The following is a 25888-nucleotide window of genomic DNA, read 5'->3' as shown; positions in this document are numbered from 1 at the left end:
AAACAGTACCTTCTTGAGTTACCTGGAAGAGGTTTTCCCTGAACAATTGCAGGTGTCTGTGTTGTAGCTGGCATCCACACCTACTGGAGAAAGCCTGGATGACTGGTAGACAGATCTAAACAGTTCTAACTGTGCCTTAACAGAAGACTCCTCAGTGGATCTAGTCAATATGTGATTGAGATGTTAAAAAAAAGTGCATAGTTTGTGTTTCAGAAGCCAAACCACTCTTCCCAATATTTTCATAAACATTACAAGAAACATTTGTCTTATGACACCAGATTTTTCCTTTTACTCTCACTGCTATCATTTTGCCATAGAAAAGGAAAATGGAAACTTGAAAACCTAACGATTTTCCAGGTTTGCCATTTAACAAAATCATCATTACAGCAATTTTCTTCCTGCTCAAACATTGTAGCTACAGATGATACACGTATTCTACCAGCAATAGGATTAAGTATGGAATAAGGATTGTTTTTAAGGGAAGTCCCATGGTGGTTTAGCATACACAAATAAAAAATTGTATAGCATATGATATAAACTGTGTGAAGAAAGCTCATATGCTCTCTTCCTTCTTTCTCCTTTTTATGCAACATTACACGTCAGGATCTTTTATTGTTTTATAGAAAGCTTGTTGTGACTTCTGTCTAATTTGTATACCAAATATCTTGTTTGGGGAAACAGTGAGTGATTGTTTGTAGAAATTATTTTTAGAAGTAAATAAAAGGATTGGAAAAAGAACACATGGATTCAATCACTGGAATGCCCTGACTACAGACTGGTTTCCATCATGCAACACTGAGTAGACACACACTCTGATTTAAGCAAGCCAGATTCTGATACACCTGCTGGTGATAACATCATGTGGGGTCAGAATGCCTATCAAATTACAAGAGGGTTTAAATACGATCCACAGAAAAATTTAGAGCTAACTTGTAACTAAACAAACAACAGTGTCACCTGAAACTGTGGGAGGTGTGGGACCATCCCAACCCTCTTCCCTTCCCAAAGAATTTTAAGAAATCTTGAAATAATTAAGAGCCATTTTACAAGGAGCTCTAGAAGTAAAAAGAAAAGACACACGTTTTATTAACCAGTTTTAAGCTCTTGATATAACCATAACTGCACTGATGCTTCTATAGCATTGTGTGAAAGACAAATGGTAGCTTGGTATGTAAGTAAGATTCATGGTTTGAGAGTTTTAAAAAATACTTCGCTATGATTTTGTACATAATTTAAAGCAGAAGAGAAGAAATTATTTTGATCCAAGAGGAGCCGTTCTAGGAAAATCAAAGAGATAAATCTTTCAGCTGCAGAATGGAGACATAAATCTGTCCACCAAACTTCATGATATAAAAGCTATTCTACCCAGCTGATTCTGCATTTTCACAGGGCAACAGATGCTTCAACATGCCTAGCACCAGAAACCACAAGAAGTCCCAACTGAACATTAATGTGTCTTAAACATTTACTCATATGTCCGTGGACAGGTCATACATTATTAGGCTTTTCACTGGCATACACTGACAAAGGAAAATTCAGGGAGCTCTCAAAGAAACTGGGCGTATGAGCAATTCATGAGGCTGACCACTGTAAGTTACATTGTATTAAACTGCCTATTCAGCATGGAACTTCTCTACCTTGTTTCCTTATTGGGTAGTACCCAATTTCATTTGATTAAAACCTGAATGTTTAATCCACAAGTACATTACAAATGGCATTCAAAGACAGCAGTCTGATGTTTCCCAAAAACATGTCCTTATGTTGCAGAATGCATTTGTGTGGGTTATTTAAAATGCTTACTAGTATCCCATGCAATGCAACAACATATTGCAAAAACAACATACACAGAGATGCTAAAAAATCTGGCACATGGAAACAGTTTTAAAGAGGATATTATTTAAAAAACTTGTCGTTTTGATGAAATTAGCAAACAAGTTCTCTGGATTGGTCATTTTAGTGCTGCACCTCTTGATTTTACAGCTCACAAACCTGACGATAAAATGAGTAATAATAAACTTAAAGGGAGATTTTTAAATAAGCCATATGAAGTTAAGAAACGCATGCTGTGATAGCAAGACTGACATTTGGACTGACTAGACCCAATAGCTCGTGTTACTCTGGGCATGCCACTCTCACATGGAACAAGTTTAGACGAGAGATTCCCAAGCCACTGCCAACGTGAGTTCAAGTCCACAATGTAACACCAACTATTCAAGCAGGACAACCATGCTTGTGTCCTGACAGAATGCTGCTCTGTATCAGGGTGTTCCCTCCTGACTTTGAAGCTCTGCACCATGCTTCCTTGTACTGTGTTTGGCCCATGTGATGACTGCACCCCACCTATACTCATGGCCTCAGCTTCTGAACTGCTTTGCTCCTGGAAGTGTTCAGGTGCTGTGTTGAGTGGGAAATCTGGCTTATAACTAGGGTGCAAACTGCATTGCTCTTCTGAAAATACTCTTACCATTAGTATTTTGATCAGATGCCAGGAAACATTGCATGATTTTGCCTATTTTTATGCTGCTTAATTTCAAATTAATTTTTTTCTTATTATATAATTCTGGTATTAAACAGGGTTTTGTAATGAAATGTAGTATTCATTACCACAAACCAAGCTGTGACTGCAAAAACATCTCAGTCTTAGTAACAGATAAAAACTTAGCATTACTGGATTTTACAGAAATTGCTATGCTCTTGTGCTATTTTATTCATAAAACGAAGAACACGAAAGCCAAGAATGTCCTTGAATACTCAGCTGACTGGCGACAGAAAGCTAAATCAGTTGACACAAGAAAGCCACTACAAGGTGAAGGGGCAAGCTCATTTTTCCATCTGTTTTTATTGAACACACCCTTTGTGAAATGTCATGGTCAAGGGCAGTTAAAAATTAATGTCATTCTAATCTTCTTTAAACACTTTAACTTGTTCAGTTAAATGTGTCAGACAGGAAACTATCCATAAACAAATTTGAGATGTTAAATTACTAAGATAGCTGTGATTTCCTTCTTTTGCAAAATCTCATTACTAGCTGCAGTATTATTTCCACTCAAGGAAGTCACTCTACAACACCAAATATTTTCACATGCATTGAAACATGTAGACTACACAAGTCTGCGGATGTTTGCTTTGGCAAAGAATTGAACTTCCTCTGTTTCTCGGAATACAATGTAATCCTCCTCATTTATGTCTTCATTTAGGGGGGAAAAAAACAACAAAAAAGCCTCAAACACTTAAAAATCACATTATAAAACCACTACAAACTGATTTGCTACTAAGATTCATTTCTCCTCTACAGAAGTTAAATAAAAAAGGCAAAAACCACCTCCAAATTTTCATTTAATATTTGTGCTTATCTTTATAGTTAGAGGAATACAATTAACAGAACAAATGAACATTAATAACAGTTTAATATACATAGTAGGACTGTAGCACAGTATTTCTTCTGACAACTTTGTCAATGAATTTGACATGATCAATGTAATCTCCTTGAGTCATTGCCTTTGGGAAAGGCACTGACATAAGGATTTTATACATCATCTTTTCTTCCTCAGTCTCACATCCAGGATTACACGCTGGCCAACTGGTTGGTCTACTTGTCTGTCCTTAAAAATCTGAGAAATGTTATGAGCCAGCTGGAGACCTGCAAAATTTGTTTTGCAACTCCATCCAATTTTCTGCCAAAAGGATGGGCTGTAGCCTAAATCTGTTAGGGCTAGAAAGTGGAAGGCAATCACACAAATGTTTGACCAGGAACAAGGAGAACCATACCCTTTCAACTGCCACTAAGCGACATACCTCCCCGGGGCTTAAGTTTTCCTTTACGCTTAAAATTTTCTCCTGTAGAGATAGCCAAGTTGAATTTCTAGTGCTTAGCGCTAAGTCCTAGGAAATCACCTCAGAAGTCTTCTCAATTTAGAGAAAAACATACCTGACTTATTTCCAGTGTTCACCCCCCTTATATCAGCCCTCTCCATCTGCAGGCACACAGAATACCTGAGAAACCTGGTTTGGGTTAGAAGTCAAGTGATAGTTTCCAATTCCTTTCCAATTCATGGAACCATAGAACAGTTTGGGTAAGAATGGACTTTTAAAGATCATCTAGTCCGTGCCATGCCTTCCCACTGCCCCCTGCAAATTTCCACTCAAGTCTACTTCTTTCTAGCACTTATGAAGGGCAGCCAGAAGCCCCTACTTCCACAATCTTCAGCAACCAAGAAGAGGGGGGAATAGCAAAGTGGTACCACAGCGTCAATTAGATGTATTACTAGGGACTGTAGTGTAACTTAGCTCTACATTAAGCTACCCCCCACAAGTATGAGATTTTTATCATCCAAAATTACAAACAGACCCTGCTACGAAGATTTGTTAGAGAAACCCACCATGGCACTCCACTTGCTATCTATGCCTGGAAGTGTCAGCAACACAGAGCTGAGCAGAACTCAGGGGTTGTCTGTTAAGCTGTGATATTCTGATGAAGATAAGCACACTGCAGACAAAATGAAGGGCCTATTTCTTCCAGTGACCTGCACCATCCATCCTCTAAAGAGGTGAAAAACTGAAGTGGTATGCAGTCAGAGGAACTGGATTTAGATTCCCTTCTCCCCACTTCTATTACTTCTGGGATATGACTGTGACTATAACGCAAATGAAAAACAGCTTGAAGTAGCAGAGAACAGTTTTTACTAGATTACACTTGCGATGTTTTTCCTTGCTTTCTTATTTGGCTAAACAACGACCAGAATGCAACACTATTAAGCCATTAAATTAAACCTGATTTACAGCACACATTTACTTAGTTAATTTTTCTATTCTATAATTTTTTTTACCTTTTTAATTTAGGATCTAAGAAAGATGGAGTTACAAGCAAAATCTGAAAAGTGACACAAACCCAGTTTCTAAATTAAGGACGGTGTTAGGGTCATTTTTCATTGCTTACTGAATGCCAGTTCTTCAGAAGCCTCGCTGTTTAAAATTATCTTTGCCTATTAACTTCCCCTAAATACCCTGCCCAACAAGGCCTAATAATTACTTGACACATACTTTGTCTTTAATGAGAGTTAAAGCTTATGATGACATCAGCCTGTCCTATTTGTCTGTGACTTGCAAGCCAGATGAAGTTTACTTACTAAATGTTGCAACCCTGCCAAAATTCAGGGCTGCATAGAACAGTATGTTCAGGCCCTGATGTCTTGCCAGTTTTCAATGAAGTACTTGACAGAGAACACATGTGGAGGTCAAGTGATACTATCATGATCTCACCAGATGGTAAATTGTGGTATTATTCCCAAGGCAGGTAGTATAGTCTGTTCAGAAACAGTTGGCAGGTGATCCATGAACTCACAGCCAGAAGCAACTGGATTATTGCAAAAGATCAAGAACATTATTGATGTTGGTGAAAAGAATATTCCAAGAATTTTTCTTGCATGTAATTCAAGGACTCAATTCTCAAGATGTATGTTTTCTTGCAAAAAAATAAAAGGATCTATTTTACTAAATGTTATCGTAATTCAGAAGCTCTCCTGTCGAACAAAACTTGTATTTTTGCATGATTATTATGTGATGTATGTTAAATGGTAAAATAAAGACACTGCAAGCTCACCTTGCTTGGGTTCTTGTAACATATTAAGGATCACCAGGTCGGTATTTGATGCCAATTCAGAGATTGTATCTACACAGGTTAGAGGGCAGGACTGGACTAATTTGCAGAGAACAACAGGAAAGCAGACCATGGAGGAATCTTACAAAATTTTGTAGATGACATTCTCCCACCCCTCTACAGTAGCAGCCTATCCAAGTCAAAGTGTAAAACACTCAGCACTTCACACAGTCCAGCCTTCAGTTAAAGCAGGTAAGCAGTTTAAATCACTACAGAACGGACATGGCTATTATTTCCTCGACAAAGTTGCAAAAAATAACTATTTCTAAAAATGCAGTAAAGCCACACAGTGGACTCCTTTTATGCAGCAGCAGCTTTTTTCCCCAAGCTAAAGAAGCAATATTCTCCTTTCAATAAAAGCCGTAATTTTAAAGCAGACTTTAAAATTTCAAGTTCCTCTGGTGCAAAACCTATTAATTGACCGTGAACTTTATCTGAGTAAAGACAGATTGTCAAAGGGCCAGTCTTACTTCCCCTTGCACTTCTGAGAGGCTGCACCTTCTAGCTAACATCAAAACCTCCACTGAAATTCTACACTAACATCCTCGTTCATACAGGCCAAACTTCAGAAAAAAATGCAATCAACTGCACTTAATCACTTTGTGACTGAGAAAGCTAAGATTCCTTTTAATTAATTAATCACACTGGGACACCTTAGTCTATTGAAAATTATTGGACAAAACAGTCAGAAAGTAAGTATATGAATTACAAAAAAAAAAAGGTGGGGGACAAAATAAGGTGGTGGAAAATAAGTTGGTTGCCTAAAAAAAAATTGCCTTAAGTTATTAAAATACTTTCTGAAAGTTTTTTTTAAAATGGGACACATGCTGCTAGTAAATAAATGTGCATCAATACAAAGTTGAACATTAGGAGCTCTAAAGAGGATGGGTGGCAATTTGGACTGAAACGATGGAATTTCTTTAGATGTACAGAGAAGAAAAATCTGTAATATTATATAAAAATGTAACATAACCTTAACTGATACTCTTTGAAGATACTGAGAAAGTAGTCACTATAGTGCATATATAATCTAGCTGTAGCCTTTGATAACTATTTTTAAAGAATTAACATGTTTGATTAAGTGTGCATATACCAGAATTAATTTTTAGAGCTGTTTTTCTCATAAAAAGAGGTAGAAATTACTCCCTTTTACAGCTTTTTTTGAGCCTTCCTAAATTTGATGCTTTAAATGACAGCAAGATAAGCTCTTTCTCTCTTTTCTTTTAATCTGCATCATTTATCCAAACTAGACTGTACTCGTCTAGCTAAATTAAGCATCCAGACTGCACAGCAAACATTATTTGATGTTCTGTTGGCTGGTTTCATGTTTGCCATCTGAGCATTGTTTTGTTAGACATGAGAAGAACAAGGCTGGATACTTCTCATTCAGCTAACTGAATGTCATGTTTAAAGCTCTTTAGGGAAAATTTAGGGAAAACTAAACTAATCACCTTCAAAATGGAAATTAATTGTTCTGTGTTCTAATTTCTTAGTCATTTATTGCAGTGTAGTGCTTTTTAAGGACCACAGACCTCTTTTACTACTCACTCTGCTAATTGGTTCTGGTACATCTTGATAATGGACTCTGGAATAGGATAGCATTAGCCAGGTTCAACTCCAGTTGAAATATTAAATAGATAAAACTTTTCAGGTTTATGACCTGTTACAAAGACCACTGTTTCTGTAAAACTTAATTTAGTATGTCATCACATAATTTCATGTCTGTGAAGGGCAACAGTTTGTACATGGCTTTTTCAACACAAGGCAATTAACTGAAAGTCGTTAAGAAAAGCTCCATCCTTATACACTCTTCTTAAAGAAATATTGCCCCATCTTTTGGGCAAAACTGGACAGATCCAGGAAAGCAGCAGACCGTAAGAGATCAGTTTGACTTCCTATCTATCTCCGGAAAGGTAGAAATACATCATCTGCTAAGCAAAACAATAGCCCCAGCACTGCACAAGACAGAAGTGCCCCAACAATTCCTTCCTCTAAAGACTTGAAATCTAGAGAATATTTAGCATGGACCTGGATCTAATATTGATTTCAAATGGAATGGGATCAGGTCTTTCATGCTGCTTTTTATTTGGTCAGTGAAAGGCACATGTCCAGTAGAGTGCACTGGACATCACCCACACAGCTCGCAGCTACCAGTAATTTGAGCTGCATACCTGCATCTCAGTATTTTGAGATGCAGCCCAGGGGGGCTGCAAATATGACCCTCAGAGTCCTGCAGGGCTCTTTGATACTGCAGTTACAGTACTAATTTGTAACATGTATACCAGGCAAGTTGCTTTAGGGTTCAGGCTGGAAAATTCTTATCGCTCATATGATTTACTGGCAAAATTTATGGCCTCATTCTGCAACACAAAGTTTTGCACCTATGAGCACAAAACAAAGAGAGCAATGATTGGGAATAGCAATCAAAGACAGCTGTTTCTGTTTTTAATGAAAGACATGTTGCCTGGTTATCAAATTACCAGTGATAAGAAGACCTAGTGAAGTCATTGAGAATGCTGCCAGTGACTTTCCTGGAGTGGTATCAGATCATATGAGACAAATATTTAGGTACGAATCTCTTCAGTGTTCTCCAAAAATAGCTGTACTGGGTTAGATCAAGGGTTCTGCTCAGGATTCTGTATCAGACTGTGACAAGCACCTAGAAGACAGCAGAAGAAAAAGGAAGGTATGTTCGATACTACCTTCTCCCTAATACCTTTGGAGCCACCAACCATCTTCATGTCAGGGACATCCTGGTATGCAGCATTTGTTCAGTCTCCTCTTGAGCCCATGTAAACTTTTAGCACCTATTATCAACCCTTGGCAAGGAGTTCCACAAATCTACTGCTTGCATGAAGAACCACACTCTTCGGTTTTGTGGTTTGCCTGTTTCCTACTAGCTTCAGCTGCTCTTGTAATGGCTGGTTGAACAGTCAAATCCCTACCCATAGTCTTCATGCCACTTTTTCAAGATGGAGAATCATGGTTTACTTCAGTTGTACAGTTGTCCCTGTATTAAGCTACTCCACACCTTTGATCATCCCTGATGCCCTCCCATGAGTCTCTTCCCATTCTGTAATATCCTTCTGAAACAAGGGGAACACTACTGTAGTATTTAAGATGGCTTAATAAAGCTCACAATACAGTGGTGTAATAAAGCTCTCTTTTCCCCTCCTAAAATGCTCTGCATCTGATTTGGTTTTTTGATTGCTGTTGAGCTTTGAGCTGACTTTTTTCAAAGAAGTATGTCTTATGATCCTAAGATCTTCCTAACGCTTTACTGCCAGCTGAGAGACCAGTATTTTACAAGATATTAGCGAAAATTAAGAGCGGTCTTTTCTAACGTATATCACTTCACACTTACCTACACAGAATTTTACTTGCTTTCACCTGCAAGTGCTGCTGGCACTCAATCTCATAAGGTCTTTCAACAGTTGTTCTCCATACTCAGCCTTTGTCCTTACTGTCTGGGTAGCTCAAGTACCAGCAACAAACTTTGTCACTTTAACTTTTTTTTTTTTCCAGGTCACTTCTCAATATGATGAACACAGAGCCTCAAATACTCCAAAGCTGTTGCAACATTCCACCACTAGATGAGCGGATCATTTACTCCTAACCCGCGATTCCTCTTTTCTTTTCTTTACTGTCAGCTATTTAAGAGTAAGATGACCTTCCTCCTTATGGAATGGAGACTTGGTTTCCTTAAGAAATCCCTGCGGAGGGACCTTGGTGGAAGCTTTGTGGAAACCCAGAGAGACTGTATCAACCAGATCACACGTATCCATCTGTTTGCTGAATGCTTCAAGAGCACACTAAGAGAGTTGTAACGCAGGGTTTCTGTTTTACTAAAGCTATATTTACCCTATTCAGTATCTTCATAGAGATGCCAACTAATTTAATTCTCTATTATAGTTCTAGTAATTTTTCTAGTACATAAGCCACATTAGGAGGCTTATAGTGTTCTTGATTTCCCTCATACTTTGTAAAACCCAACTCTACTTCCACATTTTTTTCTCTGAATTTCTTTAAGACATTCCAAATTGTGGCATCAGTAGCGTTCAGCAATAGAGTTCAGCAATATTTTCTCTATTTCTTTGCTCCACACGGTAGAAAGAGCCAATACAGACACAGTTATTTTACACAATCTTTTCCATTTTAGATAGCACTGCGGTCTCCGGTGCATCATCTTGAGAATACTTTGCACAGCTACTACTCAGACAAAGGAGCTAGAGCATACTCCTTAGGGAAAGGAACTGAAGTGCATGCCTTATCTATGCTATTGGACAAGCTTGATGTTCATTATCTGCCTATGTGGGCAACCTTAATCTATGAAAAATGTAAAACAAAGTTGAACTGTTTTACCATCCTAGGAGAACAGTAGGCAATCCTCTGGCCAAGGAGTAAGGCAGTGTTTATGTCAGTGTGACAAAATAAATTATTTTTAGAAGTCTAAATGAGCAAAGGAAAAAGACCCCAGCTTATCCACAAACTCTCCAACATAAATGAAGTAAATAAGCTTCTAAATAAAATTTCAGATAGAATGACTGGAATAAAAGCCCCAAAGGTAGAGGGATACTAAAAGCCTAATGGAAAGTTTCATAATTACCATGCAGTGTTTACAGCCCAGTACATCCAAAATAAGTGATTGCTACATGAATTTGATGCGAAATACAGAAAATAAATACAAACTCAATTTTAACGATTTATTAATAATCTATCTATCTGTATTAACACACAGAGATAGCCTCAGCTACCTTGACCTTGTCAAAACACTGCCTCATGCCAATTGTGTAAGAAGTTCCCAGCCTCTTGATCTGGCATCATACAGCAGTACAGTGTACACTCCAGCACCTAATATCCAAACTCTAATACAAAAACTAGGAGAGAGCATGACTTAGCAAGTTTTCTTAGCAGCTGCACTTACCCCTCTATCATCTCAAGAACTCTGGAAATTAGGTTTATTCTTAAAACCACAAACAGACATCTCACACATTCTTGACCACCTGCTAACTTCTTAAAAAAAAAGCTTATAAATAAGCATAATTTTATGCTTATTTGATGTGAGCATAAAATTCTTCTTTTATGCTTACACAACTTGGGCACCTGAACAGTATTCTGGAGAAAGAATATCTTTAATAAAGATTCAATATCCCTGCCCTCATCACAAAAATGCTGTCGAGAGATATCACACATTGCCTGAGAGTTCTAACTAGTCTGCCACCAAAACTGGAGAAGATCATAGCTAGTATTCATGATAACCTCAGTTAATGAACAAAGACAAAGGAACTTTTAAAAATAACATGCACCATTTACATTCCAGGCCTTCTTCATACCAAACCAGAGCAAACTAAAAAGGTGTACAAACCCAGTCATTAAATTCTTTTTAATCAACATTTAAAAAAAATTAAAAAGTCAGTCAAGTCTTCTCCCTCCTCCTTTGGAACAAATCTTGCTTTCATATACTCAGGGAACTTACAAAAACCTGACAAGTGACCTCGAAGTTGCAATATATTGTAGAAGTAAAAGACACATTTGGAAAAACAGCTTTTTCCTACAGCAGAAACTGATTCATTGCATCCTTCCTCAGAATGTGAAAGAAGTATCTGTTATTCTCAAAGGAGACTTCTGGATGCTCCACAGAAAAAAAAAAAAAACCAAAGCAAAACAAAAATATATTCACAGAACACTTAAGGGAGAAAGGAAATGTGTCATAAGAGAAAGGTTGAGAAGACCTCACCCAGAAGACCTCTGAGTCAAAAGAAACCTCCCTTCCTCTCTGAAAGATGATAAAAAAACATGCACTCGTATCTTGTTGACTTCTAGTAGACATTTTTGGCTTAGGTGTTTCGTAAGCCAGACTTATGAAAGGGAGATAACTAATCTGAGTCCATCCACCCTTTTGGTGAATTCTAGGCTCCTTATTAAAACAGAATACCAAGTGTCAGATGGTCTCCACCGTGAACTGCTCATTACTTTCACCTTGTACAGAAGAAAGTATAAGGTAAAAGGGAAGAAAATACCTACAGCAGAATGCTATTCTGCAAGATGAAATATAAACAACCCCTCCCCCCAAGTAGGACTATAATAATTTGTACAAAAGCAGGGTCAACCAACTAGGTAAATCTAAAGCAATTTGAAACTCTTCCTCTCGGGACACAGAACTCTGATCAGAGTGAAGTTTTCACAATAATTAATTACAGCAAATGGACAAAGGAAGACGTCGAAGACAGTAAGCTGGTTAACAGTATGGTGCTTATAGAGGTAATCACAGCAGATGTTAATAAAGCAGGTTTTAGACACCTGCCTATGATAAATCTCAGTTCTGTAGGTAACCACAGTAGATGTTCTCATCCAGTTGCGATTCTTCTGTCCCTCAACTTCCCTATGATTGCAATGCCTGCTGGTATCATGCCTCTCCCATAAAACGATACTTCTGATAGTCCAAGAAAATTTGTGAGGAAAAAAGGCTGTCATCCACACAAACACAGGTTCTTTCTAAGCATTCAGTTGTTTCTCAGAAGGAAAGCCAGCTGCAGAAGTATTATTATTTGAAATACCAGATTTATCCGAAATACCCAGGGACAAAGTAGATTCAAGAAACTGTAACTCACAGGGCACACAGATAGAGAGCTCTACTGATGGCATCTTGACTGACACAGCTGTGCATACTAGGTATGTACCTTACTCTACACTGTTCTACAGGACCTGTATTCATTGCTTTAGGGCTTAATTTGCAGCCACAGGGAAATAGGTCAATTTGAAAACCTGAGGACAACAGCAGTAACAGTGTGATTTCACACCAATTACGATTATCCTTGCAGGCAGCTAACCACGTATCTGTGGCATTAGATTATGAAGTAAGGTGGAACAGTGGTAATCACGTAGTGCAAACATGCAAGAAAGATACCTATGCAAAAAACCTCGCTATGCTGGGGGGACATTAATGAAAAAATCCTTGCGTTGCTCAGATTTTTGTATTAACAATCTCAATTTAAACTCCTTTTGCAACAGAAGGTGGCATAGTGAAGAGTAATACGATATTAAAATCACAGTGGCCAGATACTGAGTTGCTGAGCAACCAGACGTAGCTTCTGACATCTTAGAAGTTCAGAAAACATCAAGCTACAAACTCAGCTTCCTAATTACAGAGAGCTGAGCTAACCATTTCTAAAAATCTTGGCCACTGTTTTAAAATACATTTTACTTCTAAGGAAGATAATGAGTCACATTTCCAAGTGGCTTCCAAGTCCATGCCTGTAGCATACACAGGGGAAATTTGAGAACTGCAAATTCAGGGACTGATTCTGGACATTTGGGTGAGTCTATGGTTCAACAACGCTTTGAACAAATTTAATATGTTAATTAAGATTTGAATATAATTTTATTCATATATTTCCTTCACTGCCTGTCCTTTATTTTTGTTACTTGAACATTATTCTGTGGTTCTTGCTGGCAGAATGAATTCCAGGTATGTTTTCACTATACGTTGTGCTCATTTGCAACGTCATTTAAAGTATTTCAGGGTTGCCTGCAGATGGGCACAAATTCAATGGCTTTCAGCAGGACATTTCATTAGAGTGTTTCCTCCTTTTGACAAACTCTTAATATGCTCAATCAACCAGAGGGGACCTAAGCTTTCAATCACTGATGTATTCTATTTATATTGGTTTATATATAAAAGGACAGCGAATAGTACTGTAACACAAATTCCGTTGTGAGAAAGGCATCCCTACCAAAGGCATGAAAATGCTACCAAACGGCTAGGATGCCTAACCCAGTGTTCTGCCAGCTCCGCATCACTCCTATCACCGATCGCTGTCAGAACTCTTTCAAGTGCAATATGCACTGGAACAGGGGAACATGCATCGCGGGAGGCTGCTGTCTCCAACAGAAGTACAAAAACACTTGAAAAGGGAAAAAACAAATGAAAGAAGAATAAAAACCATGTGGTGGTCAGTATTAGAAATTATCAACTAAGATGGCAAAAATAACATTTCCTCTGCATTTCCACATTTTTAATTTCCTGCTGTTTAATAAGACGTATAGCAAATACTGAAAGTATCTTTTCTATATAAACTAGAAATTTGGCAAATTTTTAGTGCGAGTACCTTACTTTCTCCAGGGAAGATATCAAAGTCTCATTTGTATTTGTTCATGTTAAAATGATTCTCTTAAAGCTGAACTTCTCATTTAGGCATAAAATTGGTCAAAAATAAACTGGAGGTAGGGAGAAAGCAACCTGCCAGCAATGATCTGAGCAAGACTGTGACTCTCTTTGGCTGCAATATTCCTTTTTATTCATGTGAGTAAGCCTTTTGAATTAATATGTTACTCTTGGTGAGAAAACATCAGCCTTCATAAAACACTGGGGGCAAATAGTCTGCTCTAAAGGCATGGCCTTGGCCAAGAATGGGGAGTCAACAACTGTCCTCAGCAATCCAAGTTTGAGATCCAAATGGAGAGGAGAGGAACATAAGAAGCAGGGCAAAACCCACAGTATGTCGCATATGTTAGTTTGTCTACAGCAACCTCGAGGAAACTATACAAACATGGAAATAAACCTGAAAATTGTGTTTGTTTATAATGGTACCTTCTGAAAGCGTTAGGCCAGTTCTTCACCCATACTAAAAGCAATGACACAATTTTTATTTAAACCCACTGTCTTGAAATATTACAGCTAAGATTAAAATCTATTAAACAAATGTTAGAATACTGTATTTGTTATACCGCCCCATTCTTCTATTTGTACAGTAATTTAACTGGCTAGTAACAAATCCCAAATGCCTCCTGTTACGTCTACATATTATATAAAAGTGCTTCTGTTCTCAGAATTGCAGCAGCTGAAACAGCACATGGCTCCTTCATCACAGTCTACAAGTTGCATTTCTGGCTTCTGTGGTTGACATCAGAGCTATTATAAAGATGAGGAGCCCACTTCTAATTCTGATGTTGTCTCCAAAAAGCCTCATGATTTTGTTCTGAATAAACCACTCCAATTCATAGAAAAAGCTCTTCCAGAAAGTCCCTGAAGCCTTCTTTATCATCCCCCCTCACTCCAATTTCTGTATTTCCCCATACACACACACACAAAAAAAGAGTAATTATTCCTATAAACTATTTCACCAGTGCACAATACTCTTGACCTCCAAAAGACTCAAATACTCAATTCTGCAGTTCCTCCAACAAATGACCCAAACACACTTCTTTTTCTTTTAAAGAGAGGTCAATGAATAAGACTCTGAGGAGATGTGTTTAATTCTGTCAGACTTCAGGCGTTGCTTTTCGCTGTGTGCTCTATCTACAATGGCATACTTACACAGTTTTCTCATATATTTTGTCTATATGGTGCATGCTTTTTGGGGTAGGGACTCGGTTTACACTATGCCTACTATAAGGTGGCCCCAAATTCTGCTAGCACATCATCTAAAGTGCTGCGTCAGAGAACAGAGATTGTTTGCAAAAGGGGTTCAGTTTTTGCTCACCCTCTACACTGTTCTGCTCTACTCTCTGGATGGTGTGGGCTCCATTTTGCAATGGGGGGGACCTCCTTGCTCTAAAGCATCCAACCTTCTGGATTTCATACTGGAAATGTTACCATACCCTGGTCTTTTGAAGAATATTTTTTCAAGTGACTTCTCATTATTCTAAATAGCATCACTTGGGAGATGTTTTAAAAAGGGGGGGGGGGTGGGTGGGGTGGGGCGGGGGGAGAAGTCTCCAGGGAAGAAATCTGTAGACTCCTTTCTTTGACTCTGCATTCCTTTGCAAACTACTTATTGCATGTTCAGCACACTCTGAAACATTGCTCAATTGTGCTCTGAACAGAAATTAGTATTTTCTAGAGGAGATTTAAAACAGTTACAGAGGGAACACTACCTCTAAATAGACATGGAAAACTAATGATGCTGCACTAAAAAGTAATTAAAGTTACTGCAGGGGACTTAGCCTCAAAGCGGTAAATTACTGTAAGCCCCACAGAAAAAAAAGCTGCAATATGGTAAAATTACATTGCAGTAATCCACCTATCCAGAAAAGCAAATGGAGAAAATCTAAATCTAAAGCACAAATTAAAACACCCCAGTCTTCATACACACGGAAATTTCTGATAGCAACCAGTAGGCAGGGAGATGGGATACATATTCCTAAAGCATCATCTATGCTGTAAAGAAAACTGAATGCCCTGGAACTTAACAATGGGTTAAAAATAACAGGCTTATTGAGTTGGAAAGTCAAACTATAGGTATACGTAACAGCTACAGTATGTGCTTTTCTGCACAACTTTATGGAACCAGATAGTTAAAAAAGAAAAAACCTTCTGAAAGTTCAGAATACCACCTTTTTCATTTTCTATTAATGTGCTACTGGAAATAAACATGTTCCCCTTTTGCAGGATCTTCCTGTTAGTAACAGTTGCACATAAATAAAGTTTTCTAAACAAACATCTTATCTTTTTATGGAAGGAAGTCCATTAATAAGGAATTGACGTCCTTCCCTGAAAAAAAAGATCAGTGCTAGTTCTTTCCCATAAACTAAAGAAATAAACTTACACCCTGAGATTTTTTACTCTATTTTCACAGCAAACTGGATAGTCTGCACGTAGATAAAGTAGAACTGTTTGGGTTTTCTTATAAACAATATCCCTGTTGCTACCTTGTCACATAATACTGAATAATTAATCTCTTCCCTTGGTTTTTGATTGCTTCATGTAACTTTTGCTTCATTTCAACTGTACTCGACACATTCTTGTTTGAACTACAGGGCAGTCTGGGAGCAATTTTGAGCCTGGGATCTTCAGAAGCACACCGTAACTGTTTAATATTTTGACCTATGCAACCATTTTCAGAAAGATGTCCTTTACCCAACAAATGCAGACAAACAGACTCTAGCAACTGTGCTCATAATCTACTGTGCTCTTCATTGGCTTTGTAAGCTACACAAGATATTTTGATTGCCCAAAATTAACTTTGTCATGGAAAATCCTCTGACGCAACCTTCATGTTTCCCTTCTTCAAAATAGCTTTTCCTCTAGACTAAGAGAATTTGAAGTTGACACTGTACTATATGCTACTTGCGATAAATAAAATAAATACTCTTCTCGCAATGGCTTCAGAAAGCCAGCACTTTAATCTATTTGTGACAATGCTGAAAATAGAAATGTTAACTTGCTTAAGAGTTTAGGTTTTCAGTGGTTTTGTGCAACACAATTTAAAATCTCAATGCCACACTGCATGGAGATAAACCTAAGAGAATGGCAGAATAATATAGTCTGTGATTACCATACTTGCATAAAATTAAAAGTCATAATGCCATAGTATTTTTGTACAAAAAGATCTATTTACTTTAAACATGTTAAATGTTTAACCCTGGGGGACACAAGAAGCCTCATCAAAATATTTACAGTAGGAATTTCAAAAGGAAATTTTTAAAAAGAAAGTGCACCAAATTTTGCAAGAAAACATTGTTTCTCTTCAGCTGTGTCTATAAATGAGCGCTATTTCAAAGGTACCTATTCCAATTTTGAAAGATGAATCACCGCTGTGTTCCAGCAATCATGCTTTTAGATATTCTAAGAATGAGAAAATAATATCCCACAATCCGTTATCAAGACTGTGCATCAACTTTGCTTTACAGAATGCTTCACTGGAGAAGGCACTTAATGTACGTCTTAATGCAGGTAAATAAAAGAGTGACAGGGAATGAGACTGAGCACTAGACTCCTCCTCCTCCACTATACTGAACTCAGAGATTCCCTCCTGACTCCATTTTGCACTAATACGTTCACTTTCCAAAGATCAGTCTGCTGTAGAGGTGACAAGCCCTAAGCAAATAGAGTCAGTCCACATTACACAACCTTGAAGGTATTGGTTCCTTGCATTCTTGTTTGGCATCCATATATAGCTTTACACACTGACTTTCACAGTTTACATTTAGAATGTAATAATTTTGTTGATGGAGGAACCAGAAGTCTTAATGTGCTTGTGCATGTTTAGTAACATATATACCTGAATATCATTATAAAAACAAGAACAATTTCCTTTTCCCTTAATTCTATTCTTTTCAAAGGGTTAGGTCCTCAGAAAGGTTTTCCCCCACTTTTGTTTAATTCTGGATAACTGTATTGTGGAACAGTGACCTTTTTTAAAAACAAAAACAGAGCACTGCTTTAAAAGGTCACATGGCACAAATCAGAAAGCAGAGCAGATCTTCTGGTATCCCACGGCAGCACTGGAAATAGGGATGTAGGCGACAGTCTGACAAGTTATCTGGGCAAAACAGCACGCTGAAGATTTTTGTCAGTCATTACAACTGTCACCCATTTTCCAGGGCTGCCCTGGCCAATAAGGCTACCTAGTCACCCTATATGATTTCCAGCTTTTCTGCCTTACTTTTTCTTCAGCCTCCTTTCAGCACAACACCTCACAAAATCTTTCCAATTTAGAAAGATTCTTGTCATGGGAGAAAGCTAGGGGCAGTCTCAAGAAAGCTCAGTAAATATGTACAAAACTCCAAGACTTTTGATCATTTTGTTTTGTAAGATCGAGTTTTGGTGAGCTGTAGTTAATGGCTAGCCAAAATATCTGTGAATGACTTTAGCTCTGACGAATGAACTGATGGTAGCCAGCACATCAAGCAAAGAAGCCCATTCTGTGCTGTCACTGTTACCTGTGCTGCCTTCTTTCCTTGTCCACTCATCTCCATGTTCTGCAACGCAGGTATCACAACTGGTGGAGGAGGTGCTCTGCGCTTTTTCACTTCTGGGTTTGCTGTCATTCCTGAGATGTTACCAAGGGACAGTGACGGACCCAGGCTACTGGAACGAGAATTCACTGAAGGGGAATTTGGTGCTGTGGAAAAACCCTGTAAATGGATTAACATCTTGGATTAACATCACTTTTTAAAAACAATGGGGAAGAAAGAAGAAAAACAATACACATCTGGTTACCATTTAAACAATGATATGAATAATCATGTATGCTCCTCTGCCAAACTTGCTGAATTGCAAACTGTAACTTTTGGACACTTCTAAAGGTCAACTGGAACAAAGCTTACAGGCAATATTAATAACTCAGGACGCATGATGAACATGAGGAGCAGATCAAGGCCTTAATACATTTTTATATTAATATACAAACAGAATATATGCAGTTATATAGCAGTAAATTACAAATAGAAAGACTAGGAAACATGATTGCTTGAAAATGTGCATGTTTAGTTTAGTTTGACACTTAAACTCAAAATAATTTTTTCAATCTGCTAATAAAGATCTTGCAAATACTTTTCCCTCAAAATCTGTGAGTTACCTTTTGCTATTCTTAATTAAGAGAAGCTTCCATATTAAATTGAAGATTTTATTTTTTGAATTAAGTTATGAGATGGTCACTTCTTCTCAGAGATGACTTCTGTGAAATCACCACTGATACCAATCCACCATGAGCTGGAGCAATATACCTGTTCTGGAAGCTCAGGCTGATGACCATCGTTGATAATGCTGTAACTTGCAGTGAATTTGACTTGTGACATGGCATGATAATTCCTTTCCACAGTGCCAAGAGCAATCTTAGGTAAAAATTAAAAGCATGGGGCAGCAAGCTCATAAAGACAATTAATTTAATTTTAGGACTGTTGAGGTAGCACTGATGAAGGATAAAGAGCTAAAAAATGTATCAATGCAAAAAGATGTATGTAATACAGGTTCCTAACTGCCTGGTAAAGTTCAGTGTACTATAGATTCCTGTGAAAGCAACTGAAAATGCTAAATGCAGAGAGAAAACTGATTTGTGTCTTGTCCTGCATTTACTACGCATGTGGTAACTATCACTGACTTAAAACTATCAGCTGGACACTTGTGTTATCTTTTATGATGCACACTGCACAGCAGACTTCACCTTGAAATAGTATATTTAGCACAAACAGGGCATGTTACCAGTATTCTCGAGTTATACTGAAGGATTAAAGCAATATTTGCCACATCTTTCTCATCGTCAACTTCTCTGAACTGAACAGCATCAATAGCTTCTTCACCTTTCTAGCAAATGAAGAAAAAAGCTCAAAGTGGAAGGTGGAGTTTAAAAGAGCAGGTCTACTCTTATAAAGAAATACACTCTTTTATTGGCCCTATATCTTGGACAGTGGAAGAAATAATGATCTCATCTGTAACCTACAAGTTTTAAGTCATTCTTGGCGCATATTGTACCTGGTTCTATCAAATAAAGTTTTTTTACTCCTAAAAAAATGACAGGGTTCACAGGGTGAAATATAAAGCAGTCTCTTCTTTTCACACATTTATAGAATGACTGAACAAAATAATTTTAAAGTGTATTTTACAGAGATGCTTCTGTGACTATTTTAATTCTTTGATTTTCCTTGCTGGATAAAAAGTTTGAGAAACTTTGTTAAGAGATTTAAAGATGTATACAAATAATAAAAAACCTCTAAGACTTCCCCCACAGCATTACAAATAGCGGGTAACGGTAAGAAGATAGGATGTATCCAGTTTTAAATTAATATCCTATTCAATTCTACCTCAAGGTCTTAGGGCTGAAGAGCTATCAGAATCCTTTTCCAGGCAACAGATCACCGTGAAAGAATAGAGTGATGAACAACTAAACATTTTATGGCTGTTTTCTTTTAAAGCTTGGATTTCCAAAACAGAAGATACAGAAAAAAAGTGTAATACTTACATGACACTACAAATAGTTTATCATAAAAAGACTTTACTGAAAGAAAAAATAAAAACCTTGGAAATTCATCTATGTTTTCTTTTCCAAGTCCAACCTTTATATCAAGTCCCTTCTTTACTGAGTGAGCATTTCAAGAATGCCCATGTTGGGACTCTTCCCCTAAAATCAAAACTCACTACGGCTTCCAGGAGAATGGAATGAGGACAACTTGAAAGTAGTTTTGAACACCCCATCATTCAGCAATGAGAGCTTCATCTAACTGGAGGCAGACCTTCAAGCTCTCCCATGTGTGTAGTCCTTTTTATTACCTTTAAGAGGGGAAAAAAACCCCAACATTGGACACAGAACACCGACTCAAGTGTTTTTGGCACAATTCATCTTTTGTTGTAAACCTAATCTAGAGAGACAACGCCTTACGTAGCTTTTATATTTTATGTTGTGTTAGATGCAGTGAAGCTTCTTTCCAAATCACTGGATTTTGGAGGTTCGGTTTTCAGGCAGGTTAGCCATGCAACTATTAGGAGCATACAACATTAATTAAGCAAACTTGCAGGAATCTGATATGTACATGCCATTTACCCAAACCATCTCTCATCTCTTGTTGTTTTAATTTGTTATCAATGGATCAACTTCAGTGGAATTACTCAAATTAGAGCAATGCAAGTGAGAGGAAAGCCAAGCTCAAGTATTGCAGCCAATGTAGCTGGCTAAAAATGTCAGCCCTTATCCTCTGTTTCATTTGACAAACAGGTTAGCATGAATGTTCTGCTCAGAATCAAAACCAGTTCCTACAATCTGTGTGTTTTGTAACTGCATTGCAAAAAAAAAAAAAAAAAACCAAAAAAACACTCATGTCAGAGAAAGAAAAATCATGGCAATGAATTATGGAAAGAGCTTTTAAAAATGTCTCCTGACTTGTAAAATCATAGTCTTTGGTAGACCACTAGTGTTAGAGCACTTTGATAGAAGTTCAAACAACAATTAAGTAATGCAAACTAGCAAGAAAAAAGAAAGAGATTATTTTTTTTTTTTTCCTCCTGAATTAAGCCAAAGCAAACCCAGCATGAACACAAATACACCAGCATAGGTCAGCAGTCAAGTTAGACTCTAGCCGAGCAGGGGTCTTGAACATGTACTGAACCACAACCATGGACTGAAGTCCGTTTCAATTCCATGAAGTAGATGTTGGAAGGAGGCAAGAAACAGCTGCAGTACCTACGCATGGTGCATCAGGTTTCATGGATCCATTGTTTTATGTTATACTTGGCAGCTAGTTTTTTCCCCACTCATTAAACTTCTGAAATCTAAGGAACTTTCTTTTTTTTCTAATGTACAAGATGCTTTCTTTGGGGTTAAGCAGTTTAATTTTAGGATTTTTTCTTACTAGTTCTTCTAGTTGAAATTTAGCTTTCAAAGACTTTTTGGAAGGGCAAAGAGGGGCTGTTAAAGACACAGAAGTATGAAGGCTCGGAGTAACCTGGTGACTTAGGCATACCAGTCCCATTTTCAAAAGACACTGAGAAGTCAACTTTCTACAAGACTACCAAAGTCCATAGCCTGCTGAACTCAACAGAAGCTAGATTAAGAGCCTAAAGCAGAGGCCAGTCTGTGTTCCAAGGTCACCAACCTAGAATGCTATTATAAAACATCTTTTGCAAACTACTCCTTTTCAAGGATGAACAGAAGCTCTGATACCTTATGGATACGTCTGAAAATTTTAATGTTAATATTAATAATGCAAGATTAATCTATTAAAATATAACTGTACTGCTGTGAGAATTCTATTTTACAAAACATAGATGTGTATAAAAATGGAAGTCAGCTTATATTTGTTTTCAAAAGATATCGCTCATATATAACTCTCTTACCCAAAGCCCTGTTATTAGCATTTCCTTGATTTTCTGATGACACTAAGTGGCATTTAAAGGTCAGCAAGGAAGAGACTGCAGCTTGCCTGTGAGAGTGATCTGACTTCCCGTTCCCTGTCTACAACGGTCAATAAAAATTTTTCAAAATGTCAAGTTCTTTTCTTGTGAGGTTGCTACAGCCAGGCCTTTCTTCCGCAGCTCTTTGCCAAAACTCACGTATTTGAGCTCCCAGTCTTGTTATGCAATTTCCTTCTGAGAAGTTTTTAAATTAAAAGTAATCAATTGAGCTGGTTTTAAGCACTCAAAGTACCAGATGTATCAGCATGAAGTAAGGGGTTTTATTTTTTCCAAAACAGAGACAAAAAATAAGAATAAGAATAAAAGTATCATAAAGGAAATCTTTTTTTTTTTTGCAAGTGTACTGTGGGTAAGTATGAAAGGTAGGATTTAGAGCAGGCAGACAAATCCATCTGCTCAGTGACAGCAAGAATATTTATGCCTGTTGGACATTTAAACTCCGTTAATGCAAACATTTATTGATTTGCTGAATGACACCACAACTGATTACAATTGGCCATTTAAAATGCCAGACAGGTTATGTCAGACCTACTGCACAAATTAAAGTTAGAGGCTGCTTTCCTTGACCTGATACTGAAATTCCTTACAGTAGCACTACATTTGACAACACCAAAACTGAATTAATCCAAGCTCCTGCTTCAAAACCAAAGCATAATACTGTGGTCATGAGATTGCTTGGAGACATATTTTTAAAGAAAAAACCTAAAATTGTGACTATTCAGATTTTCCTTTCTAACCAGCCACACTGAATAGTTTGGGTTTTGTACTCCCTGAAGCACTTGTGATTCTGGTACTTGCGTATAGTCTGCAGTCAGAAAGGAAAAAAAATTTAACCTTTTCCTGTTCTGAACTAAGGAAAAAAGTTAACCTTTTCCTGCTCTAAGAAAACATTAACGCATTTTTATGCAATTTACTTTATGTTGTTTTATTATCTCACTGCACTTTGCTAATGGTAGGAAATTATCTGGTCACCCATCACAGTATTAAAAGAGAAGCAGCTATTTCATTTCCACAACAGTAACTTGTACAGGCAGTACCGTGTTGATTTTATATGTCTGGCAAGTAGGCTTTCAAGGTTTTACTGTAAAAGTTTTGAGTTATACTTTGAAGTCTGTACAACTACAGTGCTATCTTATGCTTGTATAAGTCTATTATAGTATCTAGTTAGCAATTCCAGATCTCGTGGTCAGGGCCCATTTGGTGGACAAAAGAACTTATACAGCCAGAATTAGAAGTACCTGAGATCGTTCTCTCTCCTGTGCCCCTGCCAGTTCTACCTCACCATGGCCAACCACATTTTTCTCATTTTAGTACAAAGTTTGTTGATCAGAAATGCTAGCAGTGTAAAGGAGGTGCCCTCCTTGCACCTGGCAAAGTCATCTACTTCACCTCCCAGCACTGAAGTAACATGACCAATCTGTCCCTGCAGAGCTTACTAAAATCTTCCTATGACACAGGTCCACACCGTCTACAATTATGCTGTTTTATTGCTTAACTATCCTTATCATTCGAATTTTTTTCCTCGTACCTTAACCGTAATTTCCCATCCTAGAAGTTTATCTGATTACTTCTTGTCCTTACTTAGGTAAGGTCACGTGATGTAAAGTATCCCTATGTCTCCACAGCTAGGAGCACAACCTTGGTTTCCAGCTCCAACCGATTTATGTTCACTTTGCACCTCCTGTGGTGTTCAACCTCTTTCCCAGTAGAAAAGCTGAAAGAACAACCATCCAAGGGAGGGAACTAGAAAAGTGGAAGCCTCCAGGAGAAAAGCGTTCTGAAACATACCAAGGGGCTTAGATTCACTGTTTGTGAATTTCTAAGTAGGGAACAAGTGTGAGTATTAACTCAAGCCCCATGCACTACACTGAGGACAAAGAGGGTGCCCAATCAGAGAAAGATTCCAAGAATCTTCTTCAGTTTTTCTTACACTTCTTGTTTGTGTAGCAATGTTCAAAACTCCTTTTCCATTTGAAAATCAGATGGATACTGAATATGGCAAAAACTGCAACTAAGTTGGTTACTTTTTTTATGAACAATCAGATATTTTACTTTGATGTTTAGGAATATGAACTTTTTACTCAATCATTAGTAGGTTAGAAAACATGGATAAGGAATACATGCATTCCAGCTAAACATGAACATGTCTGTAAATTCTTGCAAATATGAAGAATCAGATGCAGTGAAACCAAGCCTAACTGCTAATATCAATATCACCTACTACTACCACCTCCTTCAGTATTCAACTGGTGTGAGATCAGATTTAATTTAAGTTCTCCAAAAGTGAATAAACTACCATGGCACATATAAAGCAGTGGAATACAGATCTATGAATTCAACAATGTATATATAATAATCAAGCACTCAGATATTGTCTATAATAATTGATACTTTTTCAAGATTTTATGCTAGATGTGATTCCTCAGTGCTTCCAAGAAGACAAACTTTTGAATCACCTCTGGTGATTTAAAATTCAATGTATTTCCTCTAAATAATTTCTCCTGTTTCCATGTTTCACTCTTCACATTTTCTCACGTCACACTACTCTTCATGCTTAACAAAACCTTTGTCTATTACTGCTACTCAAAATCACTCATGTCAATCTGAGGAAGTCTCCCTGGTAGAATGAAGACGACAGTCATAATACCAAGGGAAATGGATGCAATGATTTTTTTCCCCATCACAGCAATACATGCAGAAAAGGGAAGACAAGCTAACTTGATTTACATCTGTGTGCTTGTATCATCTCTTCTGTTTAAGTGACAGTGTGTTTCAAATAAATTCTTAGTTTTTCAAAAAAGTAGCGTCCCAACAGAATTAGCAAAAATAACCTCTCTTGATAGGAGAGGGTAGACACTACCCTTTCTGAACTGTGGGACAAAGGGAAAGAAGGCAGAAACACGTCTCAACAACTCAGAAGGTGGGAGCAGGCAGCATGCTGCCTGTGCTAGTGAGAAGACCAAAGTGTATTAATCAGCATCTGGAAGGCACACATAAATCATTTGTGTCCTCTCCTATCCATCTGGACACTGAAGTTATTGCAGTAACCAGCAAGCACGTATCCTGTGGACTTTGTGAATCAGAGCTGAGGAACTTGTTAAAAAGAAGAGAAACATCCCTTCTTTGATTTAGAGCTGTTAGCATTGACAAGTCAGCCTCAACTCAATGCAGTGAAAATACACTTGCTACAAATCCTTCTAACACATGATTTGTTTAATATCTGTCACTGTGTGTCCTATGAAGGACGAAAAATTATTCTGCTGAAATCTAAAGCTATTTAACCACAAATGAAAGAAACTCAGGTTGCTAAACATTCTTGTCTAAACAAAAATGATCAGCAAAGCAAGTAGGTGTATGTTCAAAACAGCAAACTTCAGCTCATAACTACACAAGCCAATTTATTTTCCACTTAATATGCCTGATAACATTCCACTTAATATTCTGCCTTCCACCAGATTCTCTATTTCCAGAAATACACCTAAAAAGCTATGAAACATAAGATTATTAGAAGATGTTTCAACATTGGTATAAATCCAATGACATCCATGAAATAGCCACAACCTTTAGCACGTGTGCATTACAGGTATCTTTGTAAGTGAATATAC

At 37.5% G+C, this 25888-nt stretch overlaps 1 protein-coding gene across 1 annotated transcript in view; it reads right to left on the bottom strand.

Moving 5' to 3' along the window:
* COBL (cordon-bleu WH2 repeat protein) overlaps positions 1-25888 on the bottom strand; it is a 152503-nt gene that overhangs the window by 49326 nt on the left and 77289 nt on the right. Inside the window, exon 8 of the mRNA XM_059815649.1 lies at positions 18320-18514. Within this exon, the coding sequence (XP_059671632.1) occupies positions 18320-18514 (195 nt within the window). The remainder of the gene's footprint in view (positions 1-18319; positions 18515-25888) is intronic.

Source organism: Gavia stellata, chromosome 3 (genome assembly GCF_030936135.1).
Source record: "Gavia stellata isolate bGavSte3 chromosome 3, bGavSte3.hap2, whole genome shotgun sequence".
Taxonomy (NCBI): domain Eukaryota; kingdom Metazoa; phylum Chordata; class Aves; order Gaviiformes; family Gaviidae; genus Gavia; species Gavia stellata.
This window is presented reverse-complemented; position numbering and strand designations above follow the sequence as displayed.